Below are 16,102 nucleotides of genomic sequence, written 5' to 3'. Positions count from 1 at the left end.
GTGCCTTGCACTGGCTGGCCCACTTTGGGACAGACAGAGATCTAGGAACAAGTGAACCATGAAACCAGACTTCCAGGAACATAGTCTTAAGTTTCTCCCCATCCTCATTCTCAGATAGAGGACATTCCAGTTTGATATTTAAACAAGAAGCTGAATATGGATACAGCAGCAAGGGGGGATTATTCCCCTACCCCAGGGCTGCTGGAAAAGCTACTTTCTGTGCCTGGCGAGCTCAGAAGTTTCATTAAATAATCGATAGCACCCATCATCAAGTTGATCTTCCTTTGTTATACAGCAACTTCCCACTGGCTATCTGTTTTACAGTTAGTGGTATATATATGTCTGTGCTCCTCTCTCACTTCGTCCCAGCTTCCCCTTTGGGTGATGCCTTGGAGGGCCGGGATGGGGAGGGTGGAGGGGAGTCGTGGGAGGGAGGGGATATGGGGATATGTGTATAAACACAGCTGATTCACTTTGGTGTACCTCATAAGCTGCACAAGAGTGTAAAGCAATTATATTCCAATAAAGAGCTTAAAAAAAAAATTGATAGCAAACCTGCCTTGGGCCCCTGCTGGGCCACTTGCTGCCCCCCCCAATAAAGGGGTGGGTCCTCATCTTCTTCCCCAACCCCCAGACAAAAACATCTGTAAACACACCCGTCAGAAACAAACAACACAGTTCTTAGGATCTGATTACTGTCCCCAGGGCAGCCTTCCCCGGGAGCCTGCCCCTCCCTTCCTTCTCCTTTCCGAGAACAAATGCCCGACAAATGTTCTGGCTCCTGCTCCAAAGGCCGGGTGGAGGGGGGTGGGCAGCCTGAGGCTGCCAGGGATCCTGCGACTGTGAACTTGGGATGCGGCAGAGGGAAGCACAGGGTCTCTCTGGAATCTGGCCCAGGCAGAGGGGCCCAGGGAGGGCTCTTGGCTCTGGTCTGTAGGTGCTGCACAGGGAGGTGAGGAGTCTAAGCTCCCACCCCAGGCTGGCACTGGAGCCCCTCTCTAGCCCCTCAGCCAGCCTCCTTCCTGTCCGGAGCTCATTCCTCAGGACAGCCAAGGCCTGGGTTCAACTCTCTGAGCCTGTTACCCCATGTAGAAAGGAGGTGTGTTGTGTACAACGTGATCCACACTAGGCGCTGTGCTGGTTCATTTGATCGTCACAACCATGCTAGAAGTGGGTACCATTCGTCCCCTCTTTGTAAAAGCGGCCACAGGCACAGCTCTGGCCAGGGCGCAGAGGCCGGGAAGCAGGGAAGGGTGACCCCCGCCCTGCCCTGAGCATTAGGACGGTTCCTCCCAGCCCAGAGGAGGTGCCAGAACACAGCACCAGGGCAAGCGAGGCTGGGGTCCTCCAGGCTGGGGGGCGAGGGCAGCAGAGGGCACCGTCTGGCCTCACAGCCTGGAGATGAATCAGCCTTTCTCTTGTGACCTCAGCTCCACCTGCACCCATCCTTCAGGCCTCTTTTCTCCAAGATGCGGCTGTTATTTCTGGCCACTGATCCTGCCTGGTGTAGAGCTTGCTGCACTAAGAGGCTGGGTGTGGGATAGCCTGAGTGAGGTGCGGGCTCAGCGAGGTACAGTCCACAGCTATCCTGGCAGATGCATGGAGTGTCCTTTCCAGAATTTCGAAGAGAAAAAAAAGCAACTCAAAACCACTGTTCCCCTCTCTCTCCTTCCCTGCCTACCTTCTTGGAGACAAGGATGCCAGGAGCATCTGAGAGTTCTCCCATCCTTGGAGGGCCCTGCCTGGCATGACGTCAGGAGACTCTGGGGATACGGCTGCCTCCCCGACCACCCTTCCAGGATGGGGTCCTCTGAGAAGGCCTGTAAGCCTGCACTCCTACAGATCCAGCTGCAGCTGCTCTGGCCTGGTCTGATTCTCTGAGTTAGAAAGTGTCCTGGGTGGCCAAGGGCCCAGGGATCTCTAACATATGTTGCAAGAAAGAGGGGGTACAAAACTGGTCCCTCTGGGCCCTCAGCTATGCATGGACTGATGGGAGCTTCTTGGGCCTTCTGCAAAGCTACACGGATGCCCCCCTGCCAGGAGCCTGAGCCCAACCTCAGGAATGACCCTGAGAGAAGTTTGACATGGCTCTGCCCTGCAAGATCTTTGGGGGACAGGCCGAGACTCCAGTGGTCATGGAGGATGCCTGAAAGCTGTGGGGCTGGAGGGGGCAGTCTATGGGAAGGGACAGGAGGAGTTTGTTGAAGATGGTTGGGAAGGTACTGCAGGCAGCAGCAAAGGCATATAGAGCACCAACATGTGGCCATTAGGGTGGGGAGGGGAGTCAAGGATGTGGTTTGTGCCAATGAAAGGCAATGCTCAAGGCTGGAGGGGGGGCGGGGCCAGATTATGGAGGGCCTCGAATGTTGGGCCCCAGGAGTTGGGCTTTGTTCCCTAGGCAACAGGGAGCTATGGAAGAGTTTAGGCAAGGGAGCGACGTGTCTGTTTCATCTCTGTGTGCCACCACTTAGGCACTCATGATATGATGGCCGACTAATTAAACAATGCTTCAGCCTAAGACTCACCCCACTTGCTTGAGTATATATATAGTTTGTACTATTAAAGTAAAATCTAAAAAGGTTTTAGGGACGTCCCTGGTGGCACAGTGGTTAAGAATCTGCCTGCCAATGCCGGGGACACGGGTTTGAGCCCTGGTCCAGGAAGATCCCACCTGCTGCAGAGCAACTAAGCCCGTCCACCACAACGACTGAGCCTGTGCTCTAGAGCCTGCAAGCCACAACTACTGAGCCCAAGTGCCACAACTACTGAAGCCCTCGCGCCGAGAGCCCGTGCTCCGCAGCAAGAGAAGCCACTGCAATGAGAAGCCCACGCACTGCAACAGAGTAGCCCCCGTTCCCCACAACTAGAGAAAGCCCATGCGAAGCAACAAAGACCCAACGTAGCCAATAAATAAATAACAAATAAAAGAAAGATTTTAAAAGATAGGTGAGGGGCTTCCCTGGTGGTGCAGTGGTTAAGAATCTGCCTGCCAATGCAGGGGACGTGGGTTCTAGCCCTGGTCCGGGAAGATCCCACATGCCGCGGAGCAACTGAGCCCATGCGCCACAACTACTGAGCCTGCGCTCTAGAGCCCATGAGCCACAACTACTGAAGGCTGTGCGCCTACAGCCTGTGCCCTGCAATGAAGAGTAGCCCCTGATCGCCACAACTAGAGAACGTCCATGCGCAGCAACGAAGACCCAACACAGTCAATAAATAAATTAATTAAAAAATAAAAAAGATAGGTGAGATGATGTTGTGGTTGGAGAAATAACTGACACATTCATTGTTTTCATTAAAAACATCACCTGCTCTTGAATATCCCTAGTCAGGGATCTCACCTCACCAAGCTGCCCAAGACCTTCTGCTGGCAGAATCTGGAGGCCTCTTAACACCTCCCCCTCCGCTGCCAAAGAGCAGCCTGCTGAGCCCGAGTTCCTGACAGCATCCTCGTCCTCTGTCCTCTGGGGAGGGCTTCTCCAGCCCGGCGGAATGCCCAGCTTCACAGGCAGCTCCCTCAACACAAACCAGCTGGGGCCCCGCCCTGCAAGGAGCAGGTTTTCCTCTGGCCCATGCTTGGGGCTGCCAGCATGGCACTCTGTCTCTCCTAGGTTCTCAGCCAGACAGCCGGGGTGAGGCAGGAGGGACCCCACAGGCCTCACACCTCCCTCCGTGGGCCTCCTCTCAGCTTGGAGGTGCATGCCCCCACTCTGGTGGTGGGCGCTTCATTTGGCTCCGTTTAGAACAGATTAAGGCTCAGTATGGGCCGGAGGTGGAGGTTTGTGAGCCTTGAAACGTGAGGTGGGAAGCAGGCCTCTCCCGTTCCCCACCGCAGCTGCTCTCTGGCACCGGGGCTGTGAACCTGCCCAGTGGCCAGATCCTCGCACCCCTCTGACCCAGGCAGGCTGTGCCATCACCACCAGCAGCCCCAGCTGCCTCCCCGGCTGCAGGGCGGGGCTCACGGGGGCCGTGTGAATGAATGCATTTCATCAACCGAAAAGCACTAGATGTTGGTGAGTCATTTATTATTCTTACTTTCATTGTGTTTCTTGCGGGCAGGGTAGAAGGTGTTTTCTTTAAAATGCTTTTCCTGAGCCTCAAGGGGACCCCCTGCCACCTCCCCTCCCCAGCCCATGAATGGGCAGCTGGCACATGTCACTCCTGCAGCATCCCTGAAAAGAAGGATGGGGTGGACAGGCAGGGCCTCCCCCCAAAGAGCTCCCCAGGCCAGCTCTGCTGGCCTCGGCCCCTTTCTTCTGAGACACCAAAACTTCAGAAGCACCCCACCCCTTGGGCTCATGAAGCTGGCTTTGCACCCCTGCTCCTCCACAAGTGGCCTCTTCTCCCTCCTTCCCACCCGCTTTCCTCGGGCTTCTCTGCGCGCCCCTCGTGGGCACTTCAGCCCCAACCTGCCTGCGTCCCATGCTGCCCTGGAAGATGCCTCAGATTCGCTGGGCTTGCCTGTTGTCTACAAGACCCAGGGTGCCCACTCCAGCTGACTCTGGCTGGCTGGCCCGCCCCCACCACTGGTCGCCTCTACCTGTGACAGTGCACTGGCTAGGGGGTGTCCCGCCAGCCTCCCACTAGCTTGAAGGGAGCAGGTCCCTCAGCCTGCAGCATGCCCTCCAGTCATAGCTCTCAGGCCCACAGTTCTCTGCTCTCCCCACAGCCTGCCCCAGATCCTGGGCTGCAGAAGCTCAGGCCTCCCTGGGAAGGGTGACCCAGAGCCCTTCTCCATCAGGACACCGGGTGTGGTGAGGCAGCCTGGCAGGCCCCTCACAAGTACATCTTCATGGCCTCGTGAGTGGTGGGGCAGTAGCGGGCGTGGAGCTGGGCCAGCAGTGCCCTGGACGTGGCCTCGAAACGGGTGCCCTGGCTCTTCTTGTTCCACACGTGGACAGCGTAGGTGGCGTTGAGCAGCCGGGACAGCTCCTCAGGGCTGATGTCTTCGAAGTACTTCTTCCAGTTCTGCCAGGGGATGGGGTAGAAGGCCTCGGAGGGCAGGGTGGTGACGCCGCGGCAGGCGTGCCTCTCGCCCAGGCTGCGGATGGAGCACCACTTCTTGAAGACCCGCGTGAGCAGCTGCGGGCCCTGGTGGCCCCAGATCCAGCCGTTGTAGTGGGCCACGAAGTCACGCATGCACAGCGCCATGAACTCGTGGTGGCGCTCGAAGGCCAGGAAGGCGCCATTGAGGACATAGCGGGACTGGGTGCCCAGTGCGTTGGTCAGGTTCCTCAGGTTCTTGAGGACGATGAAGTCCGTGTCCAGGTAGATGCCTCCGGACTTCCACATGAGCGCAATCCTGGAGGCGTCGGAGAGCACAGGCAGCACGTAGGGCTCCCACCGCTGCTGCAGGGCCACATACCAGGCTGCCAGCGGCGTGTCCTGGAACAGCTCCTCCAGGTCCAGCGGGAGCATCCGGACGTTGGGGAAGCAGCCCAGAAGCGAGAGGCCCAGGTGCCGGGGCAGGGAGGCATTTCCGCCAGGCAGCCCCTTCATCAGGACCACCACCCGGGACTCGGGGTGGGCCCTGGCTGCAGACTCCACTGAGCACATGAACAGGAAGTTGGGATTGGTCCGGTCAGAAGTCTCCAGGAAGAAGATGTTGCCTGGAGGCGGGGTGGCAGAGGGCGGTGTGGTGGGGACCAAGTGGGGGCAGGGGATGTCGGCAGGCAGGTTCGAGAACTGTCCCTGGCCCCCAGGCTCTCCCACAGCGTGCCAATAGATCATGACGGAGACAAAAAACGTGACCTTGAAGCCGATGACGAACAGGGTGCAGACCCACTGCCTCGGGGCACCCCGGAGCAGCCGCAGCAGGCAGTCGGGGGGCCTGGACGTCATCTCCCCAGATGATATCAGGAGCCTCCAGCAGGAACCGGCTGGTCTGTAAGAGACAAATACCGCATTCGGGGAGGCTGCTGGCATCCCCAACCCAAGGAGAACACGTCTCACAAACACCAGCCACAGCTGCACCGGCTTCCAGGGCCCACGGGCCTGCCAGGTGCTCAGAGCCCCGTCTCCATCCTCATCTGTAAAATGGGAGCAGTGGGCCATGGGCTGAGAGCTGGGCAGAGTCCCTTTCACTCTGTGACATACCTGGGAGCTCCCCAAGGACTAGGCTGGGACCCCCTACAATGTGCAGCCAACATGGGCCCAGGGCAGGGTCTGGCTTCTCTGCCTGGCAACCCCTGTCCCCTTAGAACTGCCAGGCTGTCAGCCTATGATCTGAGGCCCAAGGCATGCACCTCTCAGCCCCATTCAGTTCCACCAGCACACCCTGGAGCTGGTGGTCTAAGAGGCAGGATGGCTAGCCCCTCAGCAGGAGGCCCCTCAGCAGGAGGCCTCCGGCTCTGGGGGGCCTGGGTGCTGGCAGGCAAGCTCGCCCAGAAGCAGGATGGGTGGACTCCAGGCAGGTGGGCATGCTTGCCAGGTCCTGAGGCCCTTGGGCTGGACATGACGGGGTCTCTTGGGCCCCCAGCTCCCCCAGCCCCTTCCTGGCAGGAAAGGGGCAGGGAGGTTGTGCTATAAATAGTCTGTGACTTGACCAGTACTGTTGCCCTTGGACCTGCACTCTCTCCTGATGCCCAGGCTGCCGTTGGCCAGCAGCCAGAGCACTCCTGGGCGCCCTGCAGGAGGCTGGGAGGAACAAGAGGGGCTTGCGGTGGAACCGAGCGAATGCCTGGGATACAGGGGACCCCAGGTCTGCCTGAACCAGCTACAGGATGGTAATACTGCAATAAGGACCATTCATTCATTCAGTGAGCACTGACTGTCCACCATGCCCGTGTCAGGCAGCCTCATCAGCCCTTCACATGTATTAACTCATTAAACACTCGCAGCCATGCTGTGGTGAGGCACAGAGAAGTCCGGGAACTCACGCAGAGTCCTCTGGCCAGCAAGTGGCAGGGCGGGGCTTTGAACCCAGGCTACCCGGCTCCAAAGTCTGTGTTCTCCCCACTGTGCCACCCTGCCTGGCACAGAGATCGTGTACCTGGGCGCATGTGCCTGGCGCTTGGGGACTTGGCACACATTGACCTGGGCAATACTCACACGTAACAGAATCCTGGCCACCGTTCACGGTAAGCCCAGGGGACAGTTGCATAGTTTCCACTTTAGAGGTCAGGAAGCTTGGGCGCAAAGTGGTGGGGACTGCACCCCGGGGGCCAAGGGGAGCCGGAGTCAATCCAATCCCTCCCAGGACAGAGGGGTCTCATGGCCTAAGGGTGGTGTCAGGAGCCTGCGAAGTCAGGCGGAGGCAGGGAACCGCGACCATGTCATGTGCTGGAAACTGACCAGCCTGGGCGGCCCATGGCGGTGGGGTCGGGATCCGGGCAGCCTGGCAGGCGTCCTGGAGACACGCCCTGGCTCAGCAGCCAGCCTCCTCTGCCAATGCGACCTCGGTTCTTCCACACGCTCTCCATGTCCGCCAATCCATCTGCAAAAGATGGCGAGAGACAGTAAGGCCGGTCCCCCAGCCACACCGGCTGGGCGGGCTGGGCCTGGGGCTCATTCGTTCACTGGTTCCTCTACTCTCTTGGCCCCTCGGCCCCTTGGGGAACATGCTTGGAAGAAGAGAAGAGCTACGTGCAGCCCTGCCCCGAGGAGCGCTCGGCCTAAGGGGAGACCATTTGGAGACAGACAAGGACAATAAACTCAATGACAGTTGAACTGGAGCAAAGGGGCCAGCGGAGCGGAGACGGTGGCTTCCTGGGGGAGGTGATGCTTGACGAGAGGGGCGTCCGCCAGATGGGCCTCCACAGGCGCCGCGGGGGCCTGCACACCTCTCTCCCCAGGGTCCAGCTCAGTGCCTGGCACACAGCAGCCACACAGGAAACTGACTTGCTCTGTGATTCACTCACTCAGCAGCCAGAGGGACTCTTTAAAATCACAAGCGTGGCCAGGCTGCTCCTCGGCTTAGCCGGAGTGATGTGGGAGGCCCAGTCCACGAGGCGCTGCGCGTCCCCACACCCGGACCTCACACCCGCTTCTCTCCCCATCTCTGCCTGGCCTCCTCGCTCTTTCTCAACCCATCCCCCCATGCTGCTGTCTCAGGGGCTCCGCACCTGCTGTTCCCTCTGCTTGGAACACTCTTCCTGCAGATGTTCACACGGCTCATTCCCTCACCTCCCTTTTGTCTTCACCCAGAAAGCATCTTCCCCCGGGCCCTCCCCAGCCCCTCTGAAGATTCCACCTCCCCCATCGCTCCATAGCCTCCTCCTTCAGTGCATTCTCCCTAATACTTACTCTAACGCATGGCGCGTTTCTGTACTTCTTGTTTTGGTTGTTTATGTGGAACACAGCCCTAGGAGGACAGGTATTTTTTTGTGTTTGGTGTGTTTTGTTTAGCACCCAGAATAGTGCCTGGGTTTCGGTAGGTAGTAAATAAACACTGAGTGAGTGAGTGAGTGACTTGGCTGTGAATGGGCAGATACGGAAAGGAGCCAGTGAGTGAAATGGAGAAGCAGATCCACGCCTGAGCAGATCCACGTGTGAGCAGATCCACGCGTGATCAGCGAATTTATGAACGAACAAATGGATGCACTAGGGCATCAGTGACTCCTGGAACAAGCCAGTGAGCATGTAAGTGAGGAAGCTGGGGGTCAGAGGGCGGGTGAGCTGCCTGGGATCCCCCAGGCGTCAGGAGGGGCCAAGCCGCGATGTGAACCGAGAACCTTGTGTTCCCCTGGCCCCGGTTTTCCCCTGCCGGGAGAGGCTATTTCAGTCCTGAGTATTTTTAATCCCCTGTGAACCAGACTGAGGAGTGCACAGACGGCCAGATGGAGCGAGGCTGTGGCTGCTTGCTGGAGGGACCTGTTTCTCCCAGGGTAGGAGTGGGGTAGGAGCCTGTCCGGGAGGCAGGATGTGCCGCTGAAGTCCGGGCCGGCCGTGGTTGAGGGGGCCAGACTCGAGCAGCACCGTATTTGGTGCCAGAGCCCAAGACCTGGGAATGGAAACTGTGTATGGAGCTAAGTTGGCTGTAGCCCAATACCCGTGTGACCTCAGGCCCAAAGCATTCTCCCGGTCCCTGCATGGGCCTCACAGCCGTAGCCCAAGTCCTGGCCTTTGTCAGCGGAGCCTGGCATGTTCCTGCCACCTCCTCCTGTCTCCCTGCCTACCACTTCCAGCCCTGCACTGAGAAGATATTCCCAGCTAGCACATAACTGTAGTCACGTCCCTGCTCTAAGTCCTTCCATGACTCCCCGTTATCAAGATCCCCTGTGATCCATCTCAGGGAGGAAGGAAGAGCAAGAAGTACATGGCTAGGGACTTCCCTGGTGGTCCGGCAATGCAGGGCACGCGGGTTCAATCCCTGGCGGGGGAACGAAGATCCCACGTGCTGTTAGAGAACTAAGCCCTCACACCACAACTACTGAGCACATGCACCACAACTATGAGAAACATATGAGAAAAACTCATATGTCACAACAAGAGAGAAGCCCACGTGTCGCAGAGAAGGTCCAAGTGCCGCAACAAAGACCCAACACAGCTGAAAAAAAAAAAACAAGAAGTACACGGCTGGTGGAGACAGAGGGCTAAATGTCTGACCAGACCCTTGCTGACATGGCCCTAGGCACCAGCTCTGTGGACCCCACCTCAGGAGTATCGGCCTCAGGGGGCCAAGCCGGGTGCTTAGAAAGGGCTCCCATACCTGATGCTCATCCCCTCTTCATGGCCTGCACCCACCTCTGCGCCCGCAGTAAGGGTGCTCCACCTCTGCCCCTCGCGGGCCTCCTGTGTGCAGCCCAGGACAGGAGAAGAGGGTTACAAGTCCCGTGTAACTGGGGTTCCCAGGGCAGACGGGGTGCCCGCCTGCTGGCTTTGCTTGCCCAGCATCCATTCCCACGTCTGATATCAGCACCCCAATTTCCCTGGGGGAACCAGCCCTGCCCCACAGACCCCACTCCCAACTCTGGGGGTGGCCACAAGCTTCCGGTCTGGCTGTGACTGTGCCACAGGGACTGGCCCTACACTCTGCTCTCAGAGCGTAGAAGGTGCCAGGGATGCTGGTGACCTGCTCGCCTGGAGAGGACGCACACAGGACCAGTGAACATGAGACGGACGCTCTCTGCACTTACTGGCTTTAGGAGCCACCAACTATCTCAAAATAGAGACAACCTGCCTGACCTCTCACACTAGAGGGGGCGAAACCGAGGCTCCGTGATGCCCAAACCCACAGAGAATCGCAGCTGAGGCAGGACTGGAACTCAGCTCTCACACCAGCACACACGTGACTACATGTCAGGGTTGTAAATTCTCCAGTGTTTCGCTCCCATGGGGCTTCGGGGGCCGGAAACCAGCTCTGGATGTGGCCTCAGGGGATGCAGGCGACTGCCTGTCCTCCACTTCTTGGACAGGTCGCTCAGCCCTGGGGGCCTCAGTCTCCCCACCTGTGGAAGGGGAGCGCGGTGCTGCCTAGGTACTGCATGCATCTCTGACCGCATCTCTACCTGCACTTGGCCCTTCCCTGCTGTTGGTTGGGGTGCGGGGTGGGGTCTGGAAACCAAAGCCTGTGGGCAGATCTGCATAGGAAGGGTGGAGGACGCACTGCCAGAGGGTCCTTCTCCTTCCTGGAGACCCACAGGCCTGGGAAGATAGCAGCTGATGGGACCTCGTCCTCTGAATTGGAGGGCAGGCCCCAACCTGAGAGGAAAGGAGAGCCTCAAAGCAAATGATTTGCTGAAGATTTCTCCAATCAATCAATGCCTTAACCCCACTCCATCGCTTCCTCTCTTCCTGCTTTCCGAACCCAGTCTGTCTCTCTCTCTCTCTCTCTCTGTCTCTGTCTCTGTCTCTGTCTCTCTCGTTCTCTCTCGCGGTCCCACCCACCTCTTCCTCTCACTGCTGCCCCTCCAGGTCTGTCTGTCTGTCTGTCCGTCCGTCTCTCCCTCCAAGCCGACCCTGGGATGCCTTTTTTGGTCCCTGATCCCATGACACCACACTGGGGGCAGGGTTGCAACAGAAGGACACAGAGAGAAACAGGGGCCGGAAACGAGGCTGACAGGACTGAAGGGACCTGGATGGGGAGCTGCCTCTCCCCTCACCCCAAGAAGGCTGCTCCCCGAGCCAGGGACACAAAGGCCCCAGCTGGCACCTGTGTCCCATGCCAAGCAGGAGAAACCGGGATTCATTATGTACTGGGAGGTTTGGGGCTGGGGACCTGGGGGGGGGGGTGCAGTGCGTGACAGAGTAGATGGGGGAATCTGCCGCATCCTTCTGCTTGATGAGGAAGCATCTCATGGGGTCAGGAGGCCCTGGCCCAGCTCTAGCTGGGGTCAGTGTGTTTCTCAGTTCAGCCTGACCACCAGCGAGGGGTGCAGCTATTTTTCCAGCTAACCCCAGCCCCCATGTCCCTGTTTAACTTTCAAAAAATTTAGATGACTTGTCCAAGTGGCCATAACTAGTGGCACTGGGGCTGGAACATGCTTCCTGGTCTGCCCAACCCCGCTGAATGTGCTGTGACCTAAGCCAAACACTTCCCCTTTCTGGGCCTCAGATGCCTTCCCCACAATGAGGCGAGAGCAAAGCTAACCAGACTTTCTAACTGTGGGGACACAGGGCATGTGCTGATCAGCCTCCTTGATAAGTTAACATCTGAGCAGATACCCGAGGCTGTACACTGGGGTACCTGGGGAAGGTCACCAGGCCAGGAAATGGAGTATAGAACTCAAACCCAGGTCCCTCCAGACAGCTTCTGTTCTGTCACTAATTGGCTATGTGACCTTGGGCCAGTGCTTGCCCCATACCTTTTCATCCATAAAATTGAGGGGGTGGGCTCTTTGGTCTTAGAACTCAAACCCTCCTGGGTGTGCAAAATCAATACTTAGAGCTTCCAAACCCTACTTGGATGCTCTGCTGTCCTGTCCTAACACCAACCCCACCCCCATTCTTTCAGGGCATAAATAAATGACCTCTGCTCAAGAAGTAAGAATGACACTTACCAGAAGGCAGTGATCCTTGTAAAAGTGGCTGTTTTCAGAGCAGAGGTTACAAAATGTTCCCCCTCCAAAGCCTGTAAGGTATTCTAAAGGCAGAAATCAAGCAGGCAGTGGCTTGCTCTTTGGGGGACATTACAAACAGAAAAATTAGAGAGGTGGAAACCTCTTTTTCCAATAGGAACAAGGCAGATTCTCAGTTCTGACTCTTCCCTCTCTTCTACTGATGTATGACAGAGCAACAGAGGAAAGAAAAAATAAACCACAAGTTACAGCATTATGGAAAAGAAACCAGCAGCAGGAAAAACCCATAAGCTCCAAGTCACATGTAAGTGTGAGACAAACCACCTGAGGCCAGCAGGGAGACGGGGAAAGAACGGGGTGCAGGGGGCATCCAGTAGCACAAGATCACAGAAATCACCACTTCTAAAGGGAAGGTGGGGACTTTCCGTGTGGTCCACTGGCTAAGACTCTGTGCTTCACAATGTAGTGGGGCCAGGCTGGATCCCTAGTCAGGGAACTAGATCTCATATGCTGCAATTAGAGATCCCACATTCCACAACTAAGACCTGGTGCAGCCCTTATGTATTTATTTTTTTATTTGCCTTTTTTTTTTTTAAGGGAAGATGAATAAGACAGGAGCTGGGGCTTAATGAACCAGGAGGGTTCAAGGTTGGCGGCAGTGGCTTTTTTTTTTTAATAATGGCGTTTTTATTTTATTTTTAAATTTTATTTGGCCATGCCATGCTGCATGTGGGATTTTAGTTCCCAGACCAGGGATGGAACCCGTGCCCCCTGCAGTGGAAACGCAGACTCTTAACCACTGGACCACCAGGGAAGTCCTGGCAGTGGCCTCTTGAATCAGGTCGGGTTCTGAGAGGCAACAGAAGACTGGATGCAGAGGAAGGCCATATTTTCAAGGAACAATCCATTCACGTTAAAAACAGAGGAGGGAGTCTTCCAGCAGAGGAACCTAGAGGACCATCCTGGCCTCTCTCCCAGTTTCCACCAAAACCTCCTGTTAGTTGCTGGTCCAGGAAAATTCAACTAATTCAAATAGAGAGAAAAAAAAAATTGTTAAAGACATGAACACAACATCCATACAAAGACACTACATGAATGAAGAGGGAAAGGAACACTGATGTTCCCTTATGCATAAAAAAGATTCACTATATAAATATTGCCAAAAAACAAATAAAAATTCTAATCCAAAATTGCAGCATGAATTTCAAACAGTCAAAATAAAAACCTTGAGAAAAAGTGATTTCAGCTTGAAGGAAGGCCAGAAAGCAGAAATACAAGAACTGGAGAAGAATGGACAGAAAAAGTGATGGCAATATCTGAGGATGACAGGTGAGAACTGACAGATCTCAGGAAAGAACTAGAAGAAAAAGACAAAAAAAATTTCAGAAATGAAGACCAAACTTCAAGAAATACAAGAGAGAAGAGACTCCAGACAAAGGACAATAAGAGACGTAGAGGTTAAAATGAGAAAAGGGAAGAAAATCAAACAGAAATAAAGAGATCAAAGAATTCAAGAAGATGGAAAAAAGAGAAGATGTTAAAGGAGACCCAACAAATGCATAACTAGAGCTTCTAAAGAAGAAAACTAAAACGATTGACCAGTATAAATATTTAAAATTATAATTCAGGAAAACTTTCCTGAAATAAGGGAAGACTTGATTTCATGAATTGAAAAGGTACCCCATGTATTGAAGAACAGTGACCCAGAATGGTAAATGCCAAGACATATTGTAATAAAATTACTGGACTTTAAAGACACAAAAATCTTTGGGCAGCTACAAAAAAAAAAAAAAAAAAGATCAAGCCATCTATGAAGGAAAGAGAATCAGGCTCGTATCAGATTTCTCAGCAGATATTCAATGACAGATAGTGGAGGTGCACCCACAGGATCCTCAAGGACAGAAAGTGTGAGCCAAAGATGAAGATCTGTCATCCCTTGGTACCCACACAGGGAAATGATTCCAGGATCCCCACAGCTACTAAAATCCACGGATGCTCAAGTCCATGATATAAAAAGGTGTAGTATTTGCATATAAGCTAGACGCATTTCCATAGGTTATTTATAATACCCAATATAATGTAAACACTACATAAACAGTTGCATGTGTGCAGCAAATTCAAGTTTCGCTTTTTGGAATGTTCTGGAATTTTTTTCCTTTTCACATTTTCAACCCACAGTTGGTTGACTCTGTGGATGTGGAACCCACAGATTATGAAGGCTGAGTGTATTAGCTAAGCTGTTCTTTAAATATAAAGGTTACACACCAATAGTTCTGAAATATAAGGACTTAGGCAATAGTGTATAATGAGGAAAACTGAGGAGTGAGCACAGCCAACCAAATGGTGATTGGAATAACTTTAGTAACAGGACTGAATATATTTAACTTCAGCTCCCCCACCCACCTCTAAAAAAAGAGGTAGAAATAAGGGTAACATAACGGAATGGCAATGTTATCTGGTCAGACAATGCAAAAATGATACAACTAAACAAAAAAAAAACTGGTAGGGCAGGCAGAAAGAAGGAAGAAAGTAGAACAAGCTCAGTGGCTGCCTCATCTCTTATTGCTAGGGGTAAAAGCTAAAGTAAAAGTTTAAGCATATTTAAAGTACAAAGGTAGGGCTTCCTAGGTGGCGCAGTGGTTAAGAATCCGCCTGCCAATGCAGAGGTCACGGGTTCGATCCCAGCTCCAGGAAGATCCCACATGCCGCGGAGCAACGAAGCCCCTGTGCCAAAAAAAAAAAAAAAAAAGTACAAAGGTGATAGCAGGAAGGATAATATTACCCAATTTTATTGCATCTAACAAGATGCACCAGTATGTTATATACCACTAAAAGATAAAAATGATCCAATTAAGCAATGTTACTTTGCTTCCTTATTATGTACAATTTTTCCTTTGCAAGTATTTTTTAGTCAGATTTTTAAATCACCTATCACACCTGTGCACACACAAGAAGGAAAATATGTGAAATAAATTTTGTAAGGTGTCCCTGACACATCACCACATGTAAAACCTGATTCTTCTGAATGACTTCAGCTCGGTGTCACTGATGTCCATGTTTTCCTACACGGTACCACCAAGTCCAGTTTACACAATGAACTTGAGCATCTGAGGATTTTGGTAGCTGTGGGGGTTCTGGAAACAATTCGCTGCATGGATACCAAGGGACAACCATATATTAATCTTTGGCTCACACTTACCATCGAGTGTGGGTGATGTAGTACTCCTTAAGAGTGCTTCACTCTTGTCTCCAGAATTTTCTTCCGAGCTGCAGACACCTCTTCAGGTTGTCATGTCACTGTGTGAGCATGTCATGAGTACCACATGACTGAGAGCTTCCAGGGGCACTGGGATGGGAACAATATATGCCTCACTCATTCAATACAGTATCGGCGGAAATGGGGCAGTGAGTAGACAAAGGGGAGAGTGAAGAACAAGTTACATTTATTGTTGTCCACAGAAGAGAAACAACAGACACCATCTAAAGAAAGAAGGAACTAAGAGTATTATATGAAGGGTAAATATCAATGTAGCCACTAGAACAAAACCACAAGCTTTCCTAAATATCACAAAGACTGTTTTTTTTTTTAATCAAAGAAAACAGACCACACAGTGAAAGAATAAAGAATATAGCCCTCCCACATGCACAAAGACACATCCGTATATACGCAAGCAGCATGGCAGAAAAGATAACAGACATCTGTCACATCAATGAATATAAATAGATTAACTCACTTATCTTTACAAAGAAAAAGATTTTTAGTTTAGATCCCAAGCAAACCCAACTCTATCCTGTATTTGAGAGACATACATCAAAAAAGTGATTTGGAAGGTTCAAAGTAAAAGAATGAGCAAAGGTTTAAAGATACATACAAACGAAAACAAAGCTGGGGACTTCCCTGTTGGTGCAGTTGTTAAGAATCTGCCTGCTAATGCAGGGGACACGGATTTGATCCCTGGTCCTGGAAGACCCCACATGCCTCGGAGCAACTAAGCCCATGAGCTACAACTACTGAGCCTGCACTCTAGAGCCCTTGAACCACAACTACTGGGCCCGAGTGCCACAACTACTGAAGCCCGCATGCCTAGAACCCGTGCTCCACAAGAGAAACCACTGCAATGAGAAGCCCAGGCACAACGAAGAGT

The 16,102-nt window shown here is 53.5% G+C and overlaps 1 protein-coding gene across 1 annotated transcript; it reads right to left on the bottom strand.

Moving 5' to 3' along the window:
* Positions 1-4,645: 4,645 nt before the first annotated feature.
* A4GALT (alpha 1,4-galactosyltransferase (P blood group)) lies at positions 4,646-5,925 on the bottom strand. The gene has a single exon (XM_057743715.1). The coding sequence runs from the start codon at positions 5,923-5,925 to the stop codon at positions 4,777-4,779; it is 1,149 nt and encodes a 382-aa protein (XP_057599698.1). The 3' UTR covers positions 4,646-4,776.
* Between the last annotated feature and the right edge of the window lie 10,177 nt (positions 5,926-16,102).

The sequence above is a fragment of the Hippopotamus amphibius genome, chromosome 7, assembly GCF_030028045.1.
Source record: "Hippopotamus amphibius kiboko isolate mHipAmp2 chromosome 7, mHipAmp2.hap2, whole genome shotgun sequence".
Lineage (NCBI taxonomy): Eukaryota > Metazoa > Chordata > Mammalia > Artiodactyla > Hippopotamidae > Hippopotamus > Hippopotamus amphibius.
Note: the sequence above shows the minus strand (reverse complement) of the source record. Positions and strands in the feature narration are given on the sequence as shown.